This window comes from Tauraco erythrolophus, chromosome 5, assembly GCF_009769465.1.
Source record: "Tauraco erythrolophus isolate bTauEry1 chromosome 5, bTauEry1.pri, whole genome shotgun sequence".
Classification (NCBI taxonomy): Eukaryota; Metazoa; Chordata; class Aves; order Musophagiformes; family Musophagidae; genus Tauraco; species Tauraco erythrolophus.
The window spans coordinates 18,675,288-18,697,906 of record NC_141469.1 but is presented as its reverse complement, the minus strand read 5'-3'; the positions used below and the strand labels follow the sequence as shown (position 1 = coordinate 18,697,906).

General features: G+C 40.7%; 1 protein-coding gene across 1 annotated transcript; it reads left to right on the top strand.

Moving 5' to 3' along the window:
- Positions 1-1,945: 1,945 nt before the first annotated feature.
- Positions 1,946-18,584, top strand: LOC104378444 (glycerol-3-phosphate acyltransferase 3). The gene is made up of 12 exons (XM_009985461.2): positions 1,946-2,101; positions 8,801-8,873; positions 10,411-10,681; positions 11,562-11,636; positions 12,534-12,623; positions 13,550-13,643; positions 13,938-14,053; positions 15,409-15,464; positions 15,814-15,899; positions 16,671-16,799; positions 17,948-18,027; positions 18,470-18,584. The coding sequence occupies exons 1-12, from the start codon at positions 1,946-1,948 to the stop codon at positions 18,582-18,584; spliced, it is 1,341 nt and encodes a 446-aa protein (XP_009983763.2).
- The last annotated feature ends 4,035 nt before the right edge of the window (positions 18,585-22,619 follow it).

Below are 22,619 nucleotides of genomic sequence, written 5' to 3'. Positions count from 1 at the left end.
ATCCCCTGTGCTGAGGCTGAAGGCAACTGTTCAGAGATGTGCTGGGCCAGAAGATCAGCGCCTGCTCATCCAGCTCTCTCCTGTATGTCACCCTAGGGAATGCATGTTAGCAGGGCAAGCCACTTGAGGAAGAGACCAGAAATGAGAACGTAAGGAATGGTAGCTAAACAGAAATGGGTGAACAAAGCTGGTTCACAATGAAACATTGCTCCTAGAGAAGCCTGGAACTAGAACCTTTTGGTGAGGCAGGTGAGAAATACTGGGTAATGGTGTGCCTGGCACCAGCAATGTAATGGGAGAGTGAGGTGCTTGAGGTTGCCATTGAGAGAAAGAGCAATGGGAAGGCAGAAACAATGAAAAAACAAACCAGTGAGGTTTTATAGAAGATACACAGGACTCAGAAAGAGGTCAGCAAGGAGAGAGAAGGTAAAGCAGGTAAATAATGAAAAGAAGATGCAAAAGAGAAGTTAGATTGCTCAAGAAGACACGATGTAGTTACAAAGACCTGAGGGACGTCATTCAGCAGCAAATCTGAAGATACAAAAGCTGCTTGACTCATTGTATGGCACAAGAAACATGTCATGGTGTCATGTGAGCTTGTAACATGTCAAGAGCCTGCTTGCTGGTGCCTGAGTGCATGGTATAAACGAGAGGACTTGGTGGTGTTGCAGCCCGCTCTGGCTTCTGTGCTTCTGTTACTGAGTGGAGATATTTTGTGCACTTTCTGCAGAGGATCTTTGGGTCTGCTTTCATTTCTAAGGAAAGCAGTTTGTGAGTCCCGAGGCTGCTCCACAACACAAACCAATGGTACATGGGGATGGGGATATTGTAAAAGGAAGGCCTAAGCTTTAGACAAACATGCTAGCGTAAGCATGTGCAAAGGAAAGATTTTTCATGGACCAGCATATCACTGTCTCGGAAGTTCTGCCCTAAATGCTCATTCCACCAAGGTTAGTTAATTTATTCTGTGATAAGGTTGTAAATGAGCAGCTGGTGGGCTCTTAGGCTCTAGAGATACAGTTATTCTCCTTTGTTTCTTCTGTGATGCATACAGAAAGGCAGGAGAGGGGTCTGTGTAAAGGGCTGAACTGGGTCTTTCCCAAAAAATACTGAATTAGATTATTGGCATTTGATACGATAGGAAGAGAAACTGGCTTATCTATTTAAATTCTGCAGTCAGATAGGTGCATAGGTAGGTGACTTGTTACTTCACCACAGAGCATTTTGTAACCCTGAGATACAGTTTGGCTAATTTCTTGTGGAGCAGTTGAGGGAGCAGGTTTTATGGTAGTGTCAATTCCTGCCTCCCGACATTTGCATCTCAATTTCACAGGTGTTATTGAAAAATAAAACAAAAAAGCTTGCCTTGCCCCTGAAGCTTCAGTTTGGTTCCTTTGGTCAAATACCAAAATGAGGCAGTCATGTCGCTGTGAAGTAGAAAGTCTGACTAAATAAGTCACTAATTTGAGCAAATGTCAGTTGGAGAATTGCTTCATGTGTGTTAAACGAGTTTTAGAAGAAAAGACTTTAGGCAGTCTGAAAACCACACCTACTTGGTTCTGTATTGTCACTTATTGGTGGGATGCCTTGTGAAAACCAGTTGACATATCAACAGGTTTCCTTAATGGTGGCATTTTCTTGCCTAGCATATATTGTTACTTATGTTTGTCTGTCTTCTCCTCTGTATTATATCTGGTGAGTAAATGCTTATCAATTAAAAGGAAGTGGGTGGAGTTAGGGCGGGACAAGGGGTAGAAATTACATTATCATTGAGAGTGTCTGTGGTGTCAGGATCAGAGGGCAGATGCCTTCTCCTAGAGAGAGCTTTGACTCTTAGAATGTGTAATTTTTTTTGCCTCTGTCTCTTGAAGCTTGTTGGATTCTCTGCTACAGATGAGCAAATAGTCTCAGAAAGGCAGCGGGTTGGCATTTCGAAGGAGCAAGCATGGAAGATAATAGAGAGGGCCGTGGCCTTGCAGAGGGCAAGATTTTGGCTATCTGGATGATTTTGTTTGTAGTGTTTGTTTTGTTGCCTTCGATGTTTAGAGTGTCATTGGGGATTTCTCATTTCTATGTGAAAATTCTAATAAAATTGTTAGAGGTAAGTTGAGAATTGAGATAAAAAGGTATGTGTTTACTACAGGACAGGTTTAATAAAAAACCAAAAATCTGTACGTTTGCTATAGATGCCATAAAAGTCAGCAGAAAGAATTCCATGGACTTGGATATGTTGTTTGCAACTTTAACTTACATGATAGTTCTTTTGAATGGCGTCTTTAATGATATCTAGTTATGTGCTGGGTTATAATCTGGTGCTGGTTTGAGGTTTTCTTGGGTTAAAGTAGAGATTCCATGATATATGGCTGCTAGTTCAAGGTGGTTAGAATGCTTTGTTCTATACTTGTGACAAGTCAGCTATAAATAAAAAGATGTATTAGCTTATGGGAGTTGGTAAGGAATAAGAACGTGTGTTTTAGGTGTACATAAGTTTCAGTGGTGTTATCTGGATTATTTTAATTATGTGGTATTAATAAGAATGTTTCTAGGTAAGAATACTGACTGTGTGTGTTTGCTTCTTCCGGTTATAAATCTGGGGGATCCAGTAGTCATGAGTTCTGCTGTAGAAGACTTGAGGAATCCATGCAACTTCCTAGAAGTGTAATTTTTCTAAAGATGAACAGGTCGTGGCTAAGATCCTGATTCTGCTGATGTCAGTAAAAGTTTTCTGGGGCTTTTAATAAGACAGAATTGCATTTAATTTTTCAAGTCTGACTTTTCATATCCATCAGTGGCCAAAAGTAGGTGTTGTGAGTGCATCATATCAAACAGTGAAGCATTTCCGTTTTCCAATAGATTAACTTTGTCTGTCTGGCATAAACCTGCTTTTCAGAAATGTACTTTCTACCTGTGGCAGAAACTAGTGTTGTTACTACCACTATTATTAAGCCATTAGAGCCATCTATTTGTGCAGTAGAAGGTGTCTGTAACAATGTGATACAGTTAATATCATGACCAGTTTATCTTGCCAGTTCTGTTGTATTTCTCTTGTAATTCCTGTCTCTTTTATTTATTTATTTATTTTAGTACTGATTAAGAGCTCTTGGGCAGGGACTGTGTTCAGCTATATGAACATCATTTAGCATAGCACACATGACTGCAAATTTTAGGTGTTAAGTGTTTTTTCAGATACTGATGTCAATGGGAAATGACTGCCTGTAGTGGCTCTATGTAATAGTCTTTTACATACTTTTTTTAATTAGCCAATGGTATGCTAATTAAATTCTTATTGATAGCCTGAGTAAGAGGCTTGTGGCACTTGGAACTGATTTCATCAGGCTCTCTCATACCAAACATAAACCTGAGGAGGTCTTTGGATAGCTTTGCTGCTGCAGTTGGCAGATGTTAAAGTTTCCATACTTTTTTTTCCCCTAGGCATTTTCCAGCTTTGAAGGGTGTTTGACCTGCTCAGTGGTTGCTTTATATAGGAAAGCACTTCTCTTTGGAAAAGCATGTTAAATGTTTTTCTTTCCACAGTGTTTGTAGCAGGTTATGAGTATGAGAATTTTGTGTTAGCCATGTGGAAGATTAATTCATCAAAAAAGAGGCAATTAAGTTAATTGTTACGTGATCAGACATAGCCCTGTGTGTCTAGTTCCCCACTGCTGCAGCAGCTGCTAAAAGGAAGAGCACAGCTCCAGGTACTGCAGCTCAGGCTGGCTTGTTTTGCTCTTCAGCTGTCCTGTGGGCAAAAAAGGAGTTTCCTCTGTTTTCATCTCATGATTAATTGCAGGTGTTGTCTTTGGAATACTGCTCAAATGCTTCTCGTTGTGCCAAAAGAGTAACTACGAGCTGTCTTGGCAGGAAATGGGAGGGAGAGAGGATGGAGATAATGTTAGGCCCTCTACCTGTGCTGTGGCCCACTTGGCTTTCTGGAAGTAAGGGTAGGGCTGGGAAATGCTGGGTTAAAGCTGGTGCATGCAATTACTGGACCTGTTCTTGGAGTCCTGGGGCTCCTTCACCAGAACATTCTCCACTGTGGTGCGTTTGATTTAGTCTGTTATGTAGACCAGCAAAATTAATAGAACACTTCTCACCTGGGAATGCTTTATATTGCTTCTTACAGCTGTAAATGACTATGCAAATTGGAAGGCAGAGGGAAAACATTTTATTTTCCTCCATGTGTGGTCAATTTGAGAAAAATAAGAGAGTGGTGACTGAAATCAGGATTTGTAAAGTAAAAAAAATATTTTTTTTCAAAGAAAGTATATCTGTAGCCCTTACTGAATTTGCTGGGAGCTCCAGGTGTTTAGGATAAAGCCCAAGTTTGCAGATCTATTACTAAGCAGTAAGTATTTGTGGCATATGATGAGATAAGTGGTTTTGATTTCCTGACTTCACTTAAGTGTGTTAGCAGTGTGAACAGTGACTGGAACAAATGGGCAAGATGTAATCTAGGTATAGAATCAATTTGTATCCTTTGCTGCTTCTCCAACAAGGAATCCAGATACTTGTTTTTCAGAAACAAAACAAACCTTTTTACAAAAGCAAGATTCCAGGTTTGAGAATTTGGGAGGTGATTGGTTTTGTTTGTGGGTGTTTTTTTTTTTTGGTTTGTGGTGTTTGTTTGTTTGGATTTTTTTGGGGTAGACATATGGATAGTGTAATAGTAAAAGATCTCCAGACAGTAATTTCTTAATTGTATAACTGTTAGCCCATAATTACTATCATTATCATTCATTTATCCTTAAAATATTTCTGGAAATTATAGAGATTAATTTGGTTTGGTTTCCGATGTGGTTATTCTTTCCCATATGCTTGTAAGCTTTTATTTGTGAAATAATGTGTTTTCTCTAAGCTTTGTATTTGCTTGTCTGTAGTTTGGTGGAAATGATGATACTAGCAAAGCTGTGCTAGGTAAATTATTCCAGCTCTTTAGTGTTGCAGCTGCAAAAGAAAATGTATTTGGTAGAATGAAATCCACACCATGCTCTCACGGTCCTGTGGAGAGTCAAATAAATGTGTTAGCTGTAGCTCTGTTTGCCAAGAATCTTCTGGAATTTTGAGATCTGAGCTTCTGTACGAAATTGGAGTATTATTGTTTCTTGAGAAGTACTCACCTGTAGGAAAGACATCAGCCAGCTAGTAATCGCCGGATATTGTTCGAATTGGTAGCTCACTTGCACATCGAGGTAGCTAATATGCTGTAAACTCCCACTAGACTATGGGCAGGTGTTGCAAACACTTAAAGCTAGTGGAAGCAGCTCACTGCTGTGCTTTCAAATACATGGCTATCCAAGGTAACCACTGCATCAAACCCCAAAGAAATTATATTTGTGCTTTTATCCCAAACAAATGTTTGAGACCCTTCTCAACCTATTTCATCTGCTTTCATTAGAGCAGCCACAGGATCTGTGAGTACTTTTCACCATCCGATTGTGGACAGTAACTGCTGGCACATCTTCTCAGGCCTGCTATATAATATGCAGATCATTTGCTCTGAGTTCTTGTTTGGGACATGGAAAGGGAAGTGGAAAGGACTGTTGGATGAAAAGGTCATTAAGTGCTTGATCTTAGATGGTGATTTTTAGCTTGCACTAAAAACCTACTGACCTTCTCTTTGTAATCATATTGTAAGACTTTACATGGAGTAATTGCCCCAAGGCCTTTGTCTCACATGAAAACAAAGCCAAGAAGAGGATTGAAAAAAGCCAGTGTAATGAGTGATTAGAAAAAGCCTATGGGAGAAGAGGTAGTAAAATAGGGGAACGTAGAGGAAGAGAGGCGAAACCTAATTATTACACAGCATAGAAAAACAGAGTACAGGACAACACACTGAACTGTACTTGAAAAAAGGAGAGAAAAAAACACAATAAATGAGATTTTAAAAACTGAACACTCCATATGTATAGCTTTTCATGTCATGTGCTATGAAGAAAGTAATTAATATAATGAAGTATTAGGCCCCCTTATTTTGTTCAAAATGCAATTATAGGAAGTCTTAAACAAGCGGGCCGTTGGAATTAAGCTGTCTTCGGTATTCCAGCTGGGATCACCCTCTGGATGTTTGGACTCCTTGTGCCCTTATCACTTCAGAAATGGGAGGGAGGAAAGCACAGCACCCGAGTTCTCATTCAGTCAGCAAACTTAGGAATGAAGTTGCTCCATTTAACACTTAAATTCTGTGTTAGTTGCAACATCTGTGTTTTTGTAACATCTTTAAAACATCCTTTCATTACTGTTTTGCAACAAAGACCAGCATGACAGCTCTGTCTCAATACCGTGCAAAACAAAGGCGATCACAAAGCCTTATTTCATATTTTAAAAACAAACGTACAGATGCTGCTGAATGCAGAACAACATAGAAACTACTCTCTTGAGTCAGTTCAGAGTTTGACCTAGACAGCCTGGTTTTGACAGGTGTCAACTCAATTGCTTGATGAAAAGCCTAAGAGCTGGCTGTGTTGCCAGGAATACCATCCCAGCTGCTTGTTACTTCAGCCTCCTGTGTCAATTCAGGAGAATTTTGTGTCCAATGATGATTTTTGTCCATGTCTTTATGTAACTGCTCCTGTTTCAGATGATCTCTGACGCTATGTCCTGGACAATGCACTCCACAACTTAACTATGTTTTGTGGGAATATATTACTTTTTTCTTGCTCATACAATCAGCCCAACGCTCTCATGGGATGCTCCCCAGTTCTTTTATTAGAAAACTGGTAACTGCTCTGTGCCTGTCCAGACTTTGTAGACCTCTATCAAATGCCTTCTCAGCCAGCTCTTTTCCAAGCTAACAAGCCCTGTGTAACCTTTCACCTATTGAAAGCTCTTCCTCATGTGCCTTGTCCTTTGCCTTTGTAGCCTTGACTGACTATTTAATTACAGGCTGCCACTTTTGTCCCACTGTTTCTCTGTGATACGAGGCAGGGCTTTATACTTTCCTAGGAAACTTTGTAAATTTTTGTCGGTTTTGACTTGTCTTGTTCATTTGAACTAGTTAACATATTTTTGTGAGTCAGCTTTGTCAGTGATTATTGCCCTTTTTCTTCCTGGGATTCAAAAGCCAGCCTCCTTGAGGTATTCCAAATCCTTAAGGACAGTATGAGCAAGCTCATTTCTGGCAGTGCTTGCCAACTGGCAGGTGCCTGTTCACGTAGGAGGACAATGATGGGCAAGGTAAGGGTGGTAAACAGGAGACAGGAAAGCAGAGAGTGAGGTAAAGGGCTTTATTTTCCAAGCTAGGTGATTTTTATTTTTTTCCTCCCTCATGCCCTACAACTATCTTAAAGGATACTGGGAAGGAGTAAGGACCACTAGTACATTATAAAGTGGTTAAGTTCGTCACATGTCTGCCTTCACTCTCTTTGGCAATGTTCTTGTTCCTGTGCCATATTCTCAATGTGTTGGCTGCTGTTTTCATGACATTCCCTGGCTCCCCAATTCTGAATGACTCTCCATGTGCTGCAAAAGATTGAGATAGATGATGTACCAGTTTACCTTTCCTAGGGAATAATTGGAAAGTACAGACAAGGTGAAGGTCCAAGGGTTTTTTTGTGGTTTTGGTTTGATTTTTTTTGTGGTGGTTTTTTTTTTTTTATTGTGTTATAACAGATAGTTTGCATGGAGTTTAAAAATCACATCCCTGCATATTCTGCTTTCTCTTTTTTCTTTTCTTTTAAGATGACTGATAAAAGTCAACCAAGGGTAACTAAACCATCCTACTTATGCCATGGTAAAGTGTCCCTTTTATGTTATTGACTTAAACTTCAATAGCTACCGAAGGAGCTGGTAGAGAGGACGGCAAAAAGCTAGTCAATGTTGTTGACTTACATTGTAATGTGGTGAAGACTACTTTGGATCTAGCTTGGTGATAACTTAAATGGCTGCATATGTCAGTAAGAGGGAAATAAACTGTTTAGCAAGAGTTTTTCCTGAAGCAGAAGGGTGTGTTCTTATCTGTTGTAGGTGGGAAGCCTTAATAGCAGGTGAGGACATGAGTTGAGTGGTCATTGATTCCTAATAATGAGCACAGCCTACATGCAAGCATCTTATGTCCTTTGTTGGGGCAGATTGTCTTGATGTAAATATGGGAAGATCTGGTACTCGTGAGAGCTACTATTTATATGTCTATATGTATGATGAAAACATTCAAAACTACAAAAACTTCAAAAATTAGGCATATTGGTGTATTTGATTTTGCTAATGGAGGAGTTTTTTTGCTCCTCTGCACTGGGAGGAGAAACTTGGTTTAGCTCAAAAACATAAAGTCAGGGAAGGGTGAAAACTCATTACCAAAACTACTACTTCAGAAATATTATGCATATGAAATGGTCCTCCCTCTGTTTTATGTTAACAGAAAATGCATGAATGCCCTAAAACTGAGGTAATCTCTTTTATTCTTTAAAATCTATTTTTTTTTCAGCATGTCTTTAATGTCAGTGATAGTATTTTTCATCATTCTGTTGCCTGAAGCTAACTGGGGAAGAGAGAGTTTTGGACCCGTAGACCTCAGAGTCTCTTAGGTAGCTTGGTAATTTGTGGGGCCCAGGAAAAAAACGAACTGCCTGTGTCCTGAAAAGGAGTTTGAGCCAAACAATTTTTCCTGAAAATGGCAAAAGGTAATCTATGTAACAAGTGAAACAGGAGGCATGCAGGACAGCTTTCAGACTGAATTTGAAAAACGAAAATTTAAGACCTGGCTTCAGTAAAAGAGGCTCAGACAAGTCACCTAAGATGATTACAGAATGCCTGGAAATGATGAAATGAAAACCATCAACATCTACTTTTCTTGTTTTGGGAACAGTGGGCCACCCTGCAGATTGAGGAGGGAGTAAAAAAGCAGAAGGCGCTGGCACTTGAAAATTTAATCTCCACTGGTAAGATCTCTGAATGAAGGTGACACAGCACTACTCGTCTTGTAAAAAGGCAACTATTGTAATCTCTTACCTAGGAAAGAGTAGACACAAACATAAATTGCATCTGATGTTGAGTAAGAAAACTGGAATGACCAAAATGGAGTTTGAGGGACAAATAACTGCTGAAGTTACAAACCTACAAAAGAGACCCTTAGCATGTTATAAGCAAGATAATCTGTGAACGATTGAGTCTTCTGAATAAAAGGTGTTAGAGACTAGTGTGGGTACAGAAAGACAAGCATTTGGGAAGCTGTCCCTGTTTTTATGACTGTTTTGTACTTTCTCTCCATCAGCTGTCTCTTTACAAGATTAGGAGGAATGAATATTCTTTGCTTTTGACGTTGCTCTGTATGGATTCTCTCTTGCTTCTTGTAACTCCTAGCATGCAAAAAGCCAAGGTCTTTCAAGTAAAGGAGCTACACCATCCCATGGTTTGCACTGTTTTCTGGGCATGGGGAGAATCTGAGAGTAATTTTTATTATTTTTTTCCCTTTCTTCTTTGACCAAAGGAGACTGGGTTAAGTTCTCACAAGAATACTTTTACTTGTAGTGCCAGTTTGGTCATTAGTCACGTAGTCTGCTTTGTTTGTCAGCTAATGAATTTAAAGTCTGATGATTTCCTGGATGTCAAAGGTTCGACTGACATGCAGCTGGAGGAAAGTTTTGTGATTAAGATAAATTAAATGTATTTTGAATAATGCATAGTTAATGTCATCTAATATCTGCCCCCCCTCAAAAGGGGGAGTGGGGGAAAGGCAAACAAAAAAGCCAAGTGTTAGCTGGTATGAATCAATACAGTTTTAGTCACTGTAACCAGCCAGATAAGAATCTGGTCTCAGAGTGACCTCAGCAAACATCACTGAGACTTGCTGTGTGGCCGTCCTGTGAGGCATAATTTCACAGATACGGAGCATGAATGTGTTGTCATTCTTCCTGCACAATGCTTCTGTGTTACACTTGGGAAAAATCTAGACACCTTGAGGTTTCTTGCTAGTGAAGTCACTCTTAAAGGAGAAGGGATGGGGGAAGAGAGAAGGCTCTGAGAAAAAAATACCAGAGGAAGGTGTTTGTTACAGCTGTGAAAAAGTAAAACTAATCAACAGTGGCAAGAACAACTACTATACAAACGCCGCTTGAATTTGAGTCAAGGCACCAGGAGGGGTCTGCAGTCTTGGCGGGGCACTGCTGACATTTCTAGGTGTGCATACGTATGTTGTTTGGTAAATGACAATGAAGCAGGTGTTGTGCTGAAGGTTTTACTTGCAGCTTGCTCTGAATGCTTTTCTCCTTTCTTCAACAATTCAGTGGCGTTATACGGCATAGGGTTAGAGAAGTAATTTGTGGAACTAAATGCTAGTACGTAAATGAGGCACAACATTGCACTCATGGTGCTTGGAGTAGGAGGAGAGCTGTTTCTAAAAGCATGTGTATTTTATTCTTTTTGGAATCCATATTGTCCATGCCACTGTGTGGAAGGAAGACTCATTTCCTCATGCAGGGATCATCCAAAGAGAGGAAACCTCCATGGAAGACGAGATTGCTGGCCAGTGCCAAGGATGCTTCAACCTTGCTGATGTTATGTACTTCTCCAAGAAGGGGTGTGAGGCAGTTGCAGAAGACGAAGTCACCCAACGATTCTCCTCTGAGGAGCTCGTGTCCTGGAATCTCCTCAGCAGAACCAATGCCAACTTCCACCATGTCAGCTGGCAACTGACCATTGTGTGGATCAGTGGGATCCTAATTCGGTATTGTCTCCTGATGCCTTTTCGGTGAGCCAGATGTAATTTTTGTCTAAGAGACAGGGAGACTGTATGCTGAAAATTTGGGATTTGAAGCAAAGCCAATGTTAAGGGAGCGCAGAGCTGGATGAAAAAAAAGAGACACACCTGCCTGGAATGTATTAAATTTTCAGACTTTTAAAATTTTCTTTTAAGCAAAACCAGCCTTTACCATGTTGGCCAAACAGTTACAAATATTCCTGCATTCTTGTAAAGAGCAGGAGCTTTTAAAATTTCTTATGCCTTTGATGGGAAGACAGTATATTTAAAACATAGCTGCAGTGCATAGAGGTATTTCATATCAGTCAATCACATAGGAAAGCACGTATGCCTGTGTGTAAATTTAGATAGGCAGCTTAAGAAGACAACATTTATGTAGAAACATCTTCAGTGTTGGTTTTGCTCAGCCATTAATGACCAATGACATTTAATTTTCACGATATATATAGCAGCTTACTGCTTGGGGTGAAAATATGTACAGAAATTTCTGGAAAGACTTTCAAAAATGAAACGGTGAGTCCCTTTTGACACTGAGAAATCTCACCTGCATTAAAGAACACTTGCCACCACCAGCCATCCTCTTTGAACACAATGGCTCCTTTACCACATGATAGATTCAGATCAGGGTGTGGTGCTTTTTGGAAGGTAGGATCCAGGCAGCACAAGGTTTTGTAGTCAGTGCAGGATTAATTGAGTGAAAACACATGCTTATATTATCCTGTTGGCCTTAACTTGGTTAGTATTGCTAGTTTGATGCTCTTAATGGTGGAGGGGAGTGTTGTAAAATGGATCCAAGCGTTAAATAAAATATTTTTCTTGCTTGCTTTTCCAGTTTTTCTTAGTGTTTAATTAAGATTATTTTACTTTGTAGCATCTGCTTGGCTGTTTTCAGCATCCTCTTGCTGGTCTTGGCCACTACGGTAGTAGGACAGTTTCCAAACGGCAGGTGAGTGTTTGCTGAGGGCTCTTTCCATTTCTTTTTTATTTCTTTAAGGATCTGAATTAGTGTGTTGGAATATAAATCTGCTTGAGTCCAGAGGATTAATGTAGGCTATTGTGAGGTGACTTTTTCTCTAATGTAAACTCATAGACCACTATGAGAGACACTATAGACGTCACTAGAAGTGTGTCTTAGAGTAGAAAATAGAGTATGCTCTACTTGAGTCAGAACAGGGAATGTAAATCATCTGTCCTGAGAAATTCCATATTAATACTGTGAGATTTTTATGCCCTGTCAGTGCAAAAAAACTCAAATAGAATCATAGAATGGTTTGGGTTGGAAGCGACCTCAAAGATCATCTAGTTCCAACACCCCTGCCATGGGCAGGGAAACCCTCCATTACACCAGGTTGCTCAAAGCCTCATCCAGCCTGGCCTTGAACACTTCCAGGGATGGGGCATCTACAACTTCTCTGGGCAACCTGTTCCAGTGCTTCACCACCCTCAGAGTGAAGAATTTCTTCCTTATCTCTAATCTAAATCTGCCCTCTTTCAGTTTAGAGCCATTAAAATGTGATTTACCAGCTAAGTATTTTAATAGTAAATTAATATTAATGAATGAGTCAATAGCAGTTGCTTCCAGATAAAATCTATAAAACAAAACCCTATTATCTCCTCTGCTTTGAATGTGATGGGTTTAGAATAGATTACAGTAGAAGAATGGAACTAGAATATCTCTGATACCCAATAAGCTCCTCCTGCGTGGTGTTGTTAGTGCAATGAATCCTCTTAATATGGCCTTTGTAATAACACCTGTGGGGAATAACTTGGAGAGTTTTCATCACATTGTTGTGTAAGTGACTAGGTATAACTGGACGTACGTGTATGGCTTCATTTCTTTTAGAGTTAAATGCTGGCTAAGCAACCAGGTTCAGATGATATGTGCCACGTTAGGTATCCGATGTCTGGGGGGCCTTGTTCGTTTCCACAACAGGTGAGTGGTGCTGCCCTGCTCCTGTTGGTTTGGTATTGATTTCTTACAGTACTCAACATCTCAAGTTTCAGAGCAGGATTCTTATTCCATTACTGCACAGATACTATGATGGTGCTGTTTGATCCAAGAAGCTGTTTGGGTCGTCTAGACTCTGCCAAGGTGTTTGCATGCTCTGCTGTGTTTTCTGTTGTGTACTGGCAGGGTATGCGAAGGTGAAGTAGTACTGTGTTCTTGGTAAAATATACGCTTACACATTTTTCTCAGTGTTTGCTACGAACATGTTATAATCATAAGCAAGAACATTGCCATAAAATGTTCACCTGTTCTATTAGTCAATTTGTTTGGTAACTAATCCTTCGCACCTTCCCCTAAAGTAAGTTATGGATGGTATTTCAGTAATTTTTTTGTAATATCTTGCTTGCGTAGTGGTGGAGCTTTATGTAATGGAGGCTTCTGAAATATTTTTTGTTTGTGCTTTAGAAAACAACCAAAATCATGCTCTAGTGTCTTTGCTTTTAGAGTTTTAGTATCCAAATATCAATTGCTATATGTCTCTATGAATGGTAATGTATGCAGCTAAGACGCCCACTCCAATGAAGTATCATATTCTTATCTAAAAAGAAACTGGTCTTTGTGAAATGTCAAAACTATTGAAATGTGAAGGGACTCTTGAAAGTATAAGGAAAAATGCTTATCTGCTGTAATGTACTGCCAGAAGTTTTAACATGTATCATAGTAGTATTCGTATTTTAAAATGTTTTGTGTTCTTCCACTTCCTGTGGATCGGCAGATAAGCTGTGTGCCTGAAATGCTTTTGTCACTGAAAGTCTTGATTGTCGATACATGCTTAGTGGATGGGTCACCTGATGAGGCCTGTAGTCTGGAGAATAAACAGTAAGTAATTACGTCTGCCATTGCCATTGCAGGGAAAACAGACCGCAGGAAGGAGGCATCTGTGTAGCCAACCACACGTCTCCATTGGATGTTCTAATCCTGGCCAGTGATGGATGCTATTCCTTGGTATGAACAAGAGAGTCAGTAAATATTGGTAGTGTTGAGATGCCTGTTGATGTAGATGATGTAGATGTAGTGTTGGATAAGAAGATAAACTTACTGATAGAAAAAGAGGGAGCCGATAGCATTCAAACTCATGTTCAAGACTGCAAAATAATAGACACAGTCAGGCATGTGCACACCTCTGACCAAGAGGTGTCACTTGTGAATGAGCTTAGAAACTAATACATCTGTGTTCAGAATTTTATCATTTAAGCATGCGTGTGTTTGCATAGTAACCAGTTTCTTTTGGGCTTGCAGGTTGGCCAGGCACACGGAGGACTTCTGGGACTTATTCAAAAATCTTGCATGCAAACCAGTCAGCATGTTTTGTTTGAACGCTCAGAAATGAAAGACCGTCATCTGGTGAGGAAAAAGTAAGGTAGTGAGGTGTTTGCTTAATTGTCCTGTCAGGTCTAGTCATTGCAAAGTCTCACTCTGCATCTCTCTTTGGTGGGTAGCTGTAGGTTGTCATCAGTGTAAAGTCTGGAACTGCTTCATCAATGAAGGTGCAGGGTGTATCAATCACCTACTGAACTTTTGATCGTTTGCCCTGTAACGTCTGGGAATGCCTGCATTACCACAGTCACCTTGCCTGCCGCAGGCAGGAGTGTGTTCATTCAGTTTGGAGGCTGATGGTTCAGGATGTCAGCACAGAAATTAGAGTTCTGTCACCACATCTGCTTCCCAGATCATGACCTGCCCTGGTATATTTTTCATCAGCTCTGAGCATCGAAGCTGATTCTATCTGCTGTCAGTGCAGGATAAAGGGAGGCTGACTGTAGCCAAAAAAAAACCCAAACCAAACAAGGGATCTATGCTTATAGAAGAGCATCCTGGAGAAGTTTCTTAGGATGTTTGCTTAATGCCTATACTGCTCTCCAGGCCTGCAGTATTGATTCCTGGCAGAGACAGCATGCTGGACTTTAAGGCCATGAACAGGATTGATTCAGTGTGGCAGTTCTTATATTCTCAGGTGTTTACAGAGACTGTTCTTAGTAATCCTAAATCTTCATGAAACAGGACGCAATGCAGCTAATATAAAGTGTCTATGACAGTTTGTCCTTAGAAAAATTGAGAAGGTCCCCTCCTGGTGGATCATTCTCTCCCTTTTTTGATACTTGATGTTTTGTTCTTTACTGCAGAGCGGTGAGGAACTGCATGCTCTTGGGTCACAGGAAAGGCAGGTGTCTCAGAAACCAGCAGATTTTGTGTGTCAGTAATCTGCTTAGTGGTAATATGTTGGTTTATAAGTGATGCAGCAAATGAAGTAAAATAGTGGCTTATCTCTTAACTAGATGCAGAGAATCATTAGATACATCTAAAACTGATGTTATGAACCTAGAAGGCATGAAAATTTGAAATATGGAATATACTGCAGTCAAAAGAAAAGTTCAACTGTGCTCAGAGCTGGAACCTCTCAAAGATAAATGGGAAGTGGTTTTTTACATGCTTCAAGTACCACCGTTCTCTGGCTTCATGTTAATTGGGTTAAAATGATGAAATAAAGCTACATACAGTTTTGTAGAAAACTTTTATTTTTGCAGTTAGCAAGAGATAAATTCCGAGATAAAGGCCTGAAACTAGCACACATCCTGGCTGAGGCTACTGACTGGCAAAGGGCAACTGGGCAAGGGCTTTTCTTGTCCTCTGTAAGAGGGTAACGGATGGTTAGATTCTTGGCTGAATACAAATATGAAGTATACACTGAAATCTTATTTTCTCTCCACAGAATTAGAGAACATATTTCAGATAAGGCCAAATTGCCTATTTTAATTTTCCCGGAAGGTAGGAAACAGCAATATTGATTTTATTACTCTTCTCACTTCTTGCCACTGAGTGCAGTTTATTATACCTGGTCTTTGCAAGTGAGGTGTTTGTGTTTAGTCTGTGGAATTAATTAGCTCTTGTGGGATATTAGAAGTCAGATTCTAGTATTTTACAATAGTTTTAGGACAGTCTATTTGCTTTAGTGTATAGCAGAATGGAAACGAGAACAAGCTCTGGGATTATGTTTCAGAACTAAAGCTTACTTTCTCCTTTAGCAAATTAATCCTACATTGTCTTAAGGAGACTTAATTTGTTGATATTTTTCTTGGAGTGGATTAAACTCTTCATCTGTTTTAATTCTGGCCAGGTACCTGCATAAACAACACATCAGTAATGATGTTTAAGAAGGGAAGCTTTGAGGTAGGAGGGACCATCCATCCTGTAGCAATCAAGGTAATGTATCTGCAGTTTTCCAAAAGTGGAAGGATTATTTGCAGAAGCTTCTCTTGCCGGAGAAGCTGTTCATGTGTAAACCTTAAGAAGGGGGTTGTTCTGTGTGAGTAAGGTACTGAATAAGCCCTGAGAAAACGGAATCTTTTCATGGTGTGCAATATCTTGCAGTTCAGTGCAGTATGGGAAATGTTTCACCAACTCTCTGTACCGCTGGCTGGGAGCAACCTGAAAAGCACAGTTGCAATTGCGATGCTGTGTGTTCAGTTCTGCTTGTTCCTTCTGTCCTAGGGCTCCTGGCTCTTGCGTGCTCTGGGGATAAAAACACTTTTCCAAGGCTTTCTGAGTAGCTCTAGCCAAGTCACCCTAGCTCTAGATATGTTAGTTACTTTTTCTGGAACCATAATATTGCCTAACCTTATGGAAATTGCTAAAACTGGTGTGAGTGTTCTCAAAGAAACCTTTGTGGTCAGCCTATCTGTAGATGACAAATCTTTACATTTTGAGTAGGTCTATCTTGTTATAGTTGAGGTACGTTTCAATGGGTCTGTCATAGTTTGGGGTCCTGCATTGCTTGTAAAGGTTAACTGTTATAAACTTGTAATAAATGTGGAACTTTACTCTGAATTTACTGCTGCTTTTAGCAGGTGTGATCAGATTTGCCTCCGATTTAACAAGTTGAACTGCGACTTTGTGGCCAAAAAGAAAGCACCTTAAGTGATTTAAACTAAGGTAGCAGATCATGCCCTTTCACTTATTCTTCTTGCCTTCCAGTATGACCCCCGCTTTGGAGATGCGTTCTGGAACAGCACAAAGTATTCCATGATGACCTATGCTTTTAATTTGATGACCAGCTGGGCTATTGTCTGTAATGTGTGGTACTTGCCACCAATGGTCAAAGAGGTACTTGCACTTTCACATGTTTTGAAAAAGGCCTTAAAATGTTGTCTGGGAGGAAGTCTGCATTACTACACATGGTGTGTTGGCATTATGTTTGTGAATCTTTATTGACAACTTAATGGTCAAAGGCCAAAAAGCAATGCCGTAGTCTTAAAATTAAGTGAGCACAGATTTATGTGGGTTAGTTATCTTCAACGTAAAAACCACTGTTGCAGATATTCAGACATTTCTGCACCGTGGTCTCTGTTGCTCCCAAAAAGCTTCTTTACTTGGGTAGAGCTGCTTTGCTTTTGTTTGCTTCCAGAGACTAGAAGAGATGTTAAAATACGGTTTTATGCTGCAGGAGTCCCGCCTCTCAGCCTGGCACAGACCTTCCTTTTTCACTCCAGACCTGATAGATAGATTCAGTCCTTCTCTTCACTGCACACTGGGATGCATCTGCCTTCTGTGTCCTCCCTCTGCCTCACCTGCACAGCTTCCTCCCACCTCCTTGTTTCTCAGCCCTGCAGAATATCCAGCTAATCCTTTGCCCAGCAGCTTCACCCCACAACTCGGCACAGCCTTTCAGCCCACTGCCCCTGGATACCAACCTGACACTGACAAAGCGGTCAAGGCCTTTGCTCCAGCAATGCCCCAGTTCGGTACTGCCTACCTCAGTCTTTGCTCAGCCCTAGTCTTGCAGGGAAGCTGCTGTAATGCATGTTATCTTCAGTCCTCTGCAGTTCAGGCAAACTTACTCCTGTGGACTCACAATAATTCACTGATCCTGAATGCACGAGGCCCCAGCCTTGTTCAAGGCACCCCATGTAGTCCAAAGGTGATCCTGTCAGTGTGCTCCCAGCTTCAGGCTGATACCGAAGTACTGGGAGCAGATGCATCATCCCCTGCTCTGGCCAGACCTGTGACCTCACGCTGTGTGTTGTTTGAGATTGCCTCAGAAACCACAGAGCCTCCCACTTAGTTCTTTTCAACACCAAAGGGTGGCCAACCAGTCAGCGTTTCCCAGGACCAGCTGGAACTGCGCTGCAGGTCACATATGGCTCATGGGCCTGGCATAAACCCAAGTGCCTGCTGTCCGACAAAAAGTATCTCAGTGAAGCATGGAGAAAATGTTTAAGCTGCAAAGCAACTCATTAATATATTTTTTTCAGGAAGAAGAAGATGCTGTTCACTTTGCCAACAGAGTCAAGGCTGTCATTGCTGCTCAGGGAGGAATGTCTGTGCTTCCGTGGTAAGAAGCAACACCTTTGAGGTTGAGTTGAAAGCATATTTAGGTGTTCTGCATTCTGGAACATTAACCTGGAATATTTTAAAACTTCTTCCAGATTTGCTTTGCTTGGGCTGTAGTCCATCACCCTTATTGACTCTGAGTCAGAAAATATCACTTTATTCCTTGAACAGTTCCACTAAAATAAACAGACTAATATAGTATAGAAAGCCAACAGGTGGTATTTGGTGAAAACCAATTTATTTGCCTGTTAAACGCCAGATTAAAGAAAAGGCATTATTGGTGTTGTGTGGTAAGTCTTGGTGGTACAGATCATTTAGTGTTGTACTGCAAAAGCCAACGTTTAGGGTGAAAACTGCTTGGACTACGTAGTCTAAATATTGTAACGTTTTTCTGCCTTGACCCTGAAGTGAGCTCAAGGCTGTTTCTTTTCTGTATCTTTCAGGGATGGGGGACTGAAAAGGAAAAAGGTCAAAGAGTCTTTCAAGGAGGAGCAACAGAAAAGATATTGCCAGATAGTAATAGAAAATGGATCTGTGGAAAACGGAAATGTTTGTTAAATGGTATTTATTTTATCTCACTTTTCCATGACTCGTCTCCACCAGAAAATCGGCTATCTTTTATATTAAAACCAATGTATTTTCCTTCTGTCCCTGCAAGATATTTTGCTATGATGCAGCAGGGAAACCATAGAGATAGTATTTTGTATTAAATAAGGATAAAATTTTATAAGTAGGAAGATTTACAATACATTAGTAAAATTCTCTCCAATGTTGAGCAAGAAGAATCTGCGATAAAATTACTCAGGTTCATTTAAACACCATTTTTTAAAAATCTTTGTTACCATGAAGACTTAAATGCTAACTTCTTAATTCATAATAAAACACCTCTGTACTCCTAGCCTCTATCAATGCCTGGGACTAGCAGTTCTCCTGTGAGCCGCAGGCACTGTGGTGCTGTAAAAACAGATCTCCTGACCTTGAGCAGTTCACCAAAATATGTTTTCTGAATTGCAAGTTGGAGAGGAAGTGTTGGATGTCAGAGGAAAAGAGGCAGTTGCTGACTTTCCCCTCCATGTTACAAGACCAGGGATGACAATGTGGGTGATTTTCCAGAGTCCCACTGACAAACAGCAGAATGCTGTCCAGGGCAGCGTCTCCCTGATGCCTGGGTGTGTGATGCTGCGATAAATGAGTCACAGCCAAGGACAATGTAGAAAAATATATTGTATTTTTAAATTATATTGTGTCTTCTGGTTTTGCTATATCCCTTTCTGTGTCTATTTGTAGGCATTACAGAAATTAAAGAAAAACTTATGGCACGACCTCCATTATCTGCCATCGTAATTATTTCTGTATTGCTGCCTGCTTGTGTTACCACTTAATGTGAAGGCTACTGATTTACTCTCTGACAAGCCCACTCTCCAGAAATAAACAGAGCAAGTGCACTTAAGGAATCTCAGATGGAAATATTTCCATCACCTGTAGTGTTTCTTTGTATAAGAGATTTGCTGTCCTGTTAAGTAGCTCCCGTGTGGAAGAATATGGCTCCTTTAATGATCTGAACATCACTTATGAGGCACACACAAATAGGTGTCATTTTTTTGCCCACGTTGCTTTAAGACAGGTGAGTTGGTAAGGACAGTTAATAAGGATTACATGACAGCAGCCCATTGACTGAGGACTCAGCAGAGATGGTCCTCATGACCACAAATACACCCTTGCAGAAAGACAGGTGCACACATACAACGATGCCCAACCCTGGAGGGTCTAGAAAACGAATGTTCAGGGAAAGGGCTAGGAGAGGTGATAACTGCCCTGAGGCTGTGTGGCACAGAAGTAGTACAGAACTGAGCTCTCCTCTCCTCTTCTGTGGCCAGGCTGGGTGAATCACCTCTGGGTTTAGTTGCTACAGGTATGTGAATTCTCTCAGTGGCTCAGTCAGTCCAAATTTTGGTGCAGTAGGTGAAACTGCCCTTTTAAAAATCCATTAGCTACCTAGGTAGGGAGAGCGTTAGCAGCATGTCTACAGAAGAAAATTGCTTCAGGATCTCTGATTGTGAAAGAGGTCTGCTTGTTCCTCACTGTAGTTAGCTATGCTTCCATGTCTGTTGAAGCTGTTAATTTAGTTTCTAAGTATAAAAATATGAAGAAATGTGGCAGTATCCTGGTAACTGACAAATCTCTTCAGTGTGCCAGAACTTAAAAGTGAGTTTTTCCTTCCGTGTGACTGATGTCTGAGAGTTGCTAACAGAGAGTGCAGTTGTATGCAGGAGGTTAAGACAAGTGTTGGGAGCATCCTTCTCATGCTACTTGTGTGCCTTCTTCCTGCTCAGAGGTAAAACAGAAGATGGAACAGGCAAAAAGAGGGGCCAGAGACAGGAAGAGATGGGGAGATAAAGAACAACTGTTGGAAAAGAAATTTTCTCATTTGGGCTCTGCTTCTGTAAGACATTAGGAGATAATTTACCTTTTTTTTCCCCGTCCTGCAACACTTCCCCAGCCCACCAAGAGGAGAAGAGCCGTTGAATGTACAATCCTCATTATGGTTATGACTCCAGGTCTTGTAAAATTATAGCTCAGATCTCTGAATGTGTAAGTATTACCTGTCACCTGTTGAGCTGTGGGAGGAGTGGTGGGGTTGTCTCTATTTTCTCTGCCGTTTTTTGGCTGTCTTGACAAAAGCAGCTTAAAACCCTGTGAAGTAGGTACTTGCATATAGAGTAGGGAAACTTAAAGGAAACAATGAATCCAAGACCTTGTCCATGAGAAGCGAATTGTGCTTTGTTAGCTGCTGGTAAAAATGCCAGCCTGACTTAAAATAGACACTACTTTGTCTTGCCCTGCTTTAAAGACATGTTTCTGCTTTTTGGTGGTGTTTTCTTTACCTACCTTCCATCTCCCTCTTTCCTTTCTCTCTCATTTGCATTTATCAGCAGTGGCCTTGGTGATTGCTTTTAACTGAAATTGTATGCTGCCCTTTAGAGTGCTGAGGTTGTGGAGGAATTGATTGTTTTCCAAAAAGACACCACAGATAAGGGTGTCTGCCTCCTCTGGCAGGAAAGCATGGTAACAATAAAAAGAACATGTTCTCATGATAATACGTGAGTGGGAAGCTGGTAAATTGCAGCTTATTTTTCACAATCAAAGAAGTCACACTCTCATTACTACTCTTCTTTTCTTATTTTCCACTGGTCTTGCAGGAACCAGGCTTCTAAACTGTCTGAGCTCCTTTTTTACTCTGTATCTTTGCAGGATGAAATACAGCATGGTCTTGTGCTAATTTGTGCCAAGTGATAGGCTTAGATGGAAGAGAATGAATATTTCAGTGGATCAGGCACTCAAACCCCAAAAACCAATCTTAAAAAAAAAAAAATCTGTCAGTGTAAGTACTGTGTTTTAGTTTTAATATTTTTTATTCATTTGCTAGCTGTGCAAGCTACATAGACAAGATGTATCATCACCTGGGAGAAGCCTGCAGCTCTGTCTTCCTCAAGAGCACAGACTTCCTCTGTTGTTTGCCATCTAATGTATTTGCCCTTCAGCTCCTTACCCAATGAGCCTTGCACTTTTAATTGACTGGGTAGGCATCTCCCTTATGAGGAAAGGCTGAGGGAGCTGGGTCTCTTTAGCTTGGAGAAGAGGAGACTGAGGGGGGACCTCATTAATATTTATAAATATGCAAAGGGTGACTGTCATGAGGATGAAGTCAGGCTTTTCTCAGTGGCATCCAATGATAGGACAAGGGGAAATGGATATAAGCTGGAACATAGGAGGTTCCACTTAAACATGAGGAAGAACTTCTTCCCAGTAAGGGTAACAGAACACTGGAACAGGTTGCCCAGAGAGGTCGTGGAGTCTCCTTCTCTGGAGATATTCAAAACCTGCCTGGATGCGTTCATGTGATCTGATCTGATCTAGGTGGCCCTGCTCCGGCAGGGGGATTGGACTAGATGATCCTTTGAGGTCCCTTCCAGTCCCTGACATTCTGTGATTCTGTGATTCACGGTAATGTACCTCAATGTTAAGACGGATCGATGTAGCTAGAACCCTTCGTTCTCTTGACTTCAAATGCCTTTTTCTACAGCTATGTTTTATCTTTGGGAACGTCTGAAAAGCTCTTCTTTTTCCAACTTCTACTGACCTGCTCTACATTATTGGGAGACACCTCTTTTTCCTGACTTGCTGTTGTTCTAAGAGGTGTTTCAGTAATTGTACAGCCATGTATTTGTTGTGGTTTAGGCCGCCTGGCGACTAAATGCCACACAGTCTCTCGCTTACCCTCCTCCACCCCCCGGGGAAGCGGAGAGAGAATTAAAGGGGAAAAGGGAAGGAGACTTGTGGGTTGAAATAAGAACAATTTAATAATAATAATAATAAACCCCAAAAGAAATAGTGATAAAATAATAATAATATTACATGAATATTAAAAATTATAATAATATATACAAACAAGTGATGCACAGGGTAATTGCTCACCACCTGGTGACCAACACCTGTCCCGTCCTGGCAAGTAATCCCAAAATGGATAATTCTCAACACTGCAATCCTGGACGAGCAACAGATAGAACTGACAGACTGAGAGTCCAAGAGAGA

Coding starts and splice junctions, on each gene's coding strand:
- LOC104378444 (XM_009985461.2), top strand. CDS start 1,946: ATGGAAGATAATAGAGAGGGCCGTGGCCTTGCAGAGGGCAAGATTTTG. Junction 2,102..8,800: donor TTCTAATAAAATTGTTAGAG/GTAAGTTGAGAA, acceptor TTTTGGGAACAG/TGGGCCACCCTGCAGATTGA. Junction 13,644..13,937: donor GTGATGGATGCTATTCCTTG/GTATGAACAAGA, acceptor TTGGGCTTGCAG/GTTGGCCAGGCACACGGAGG.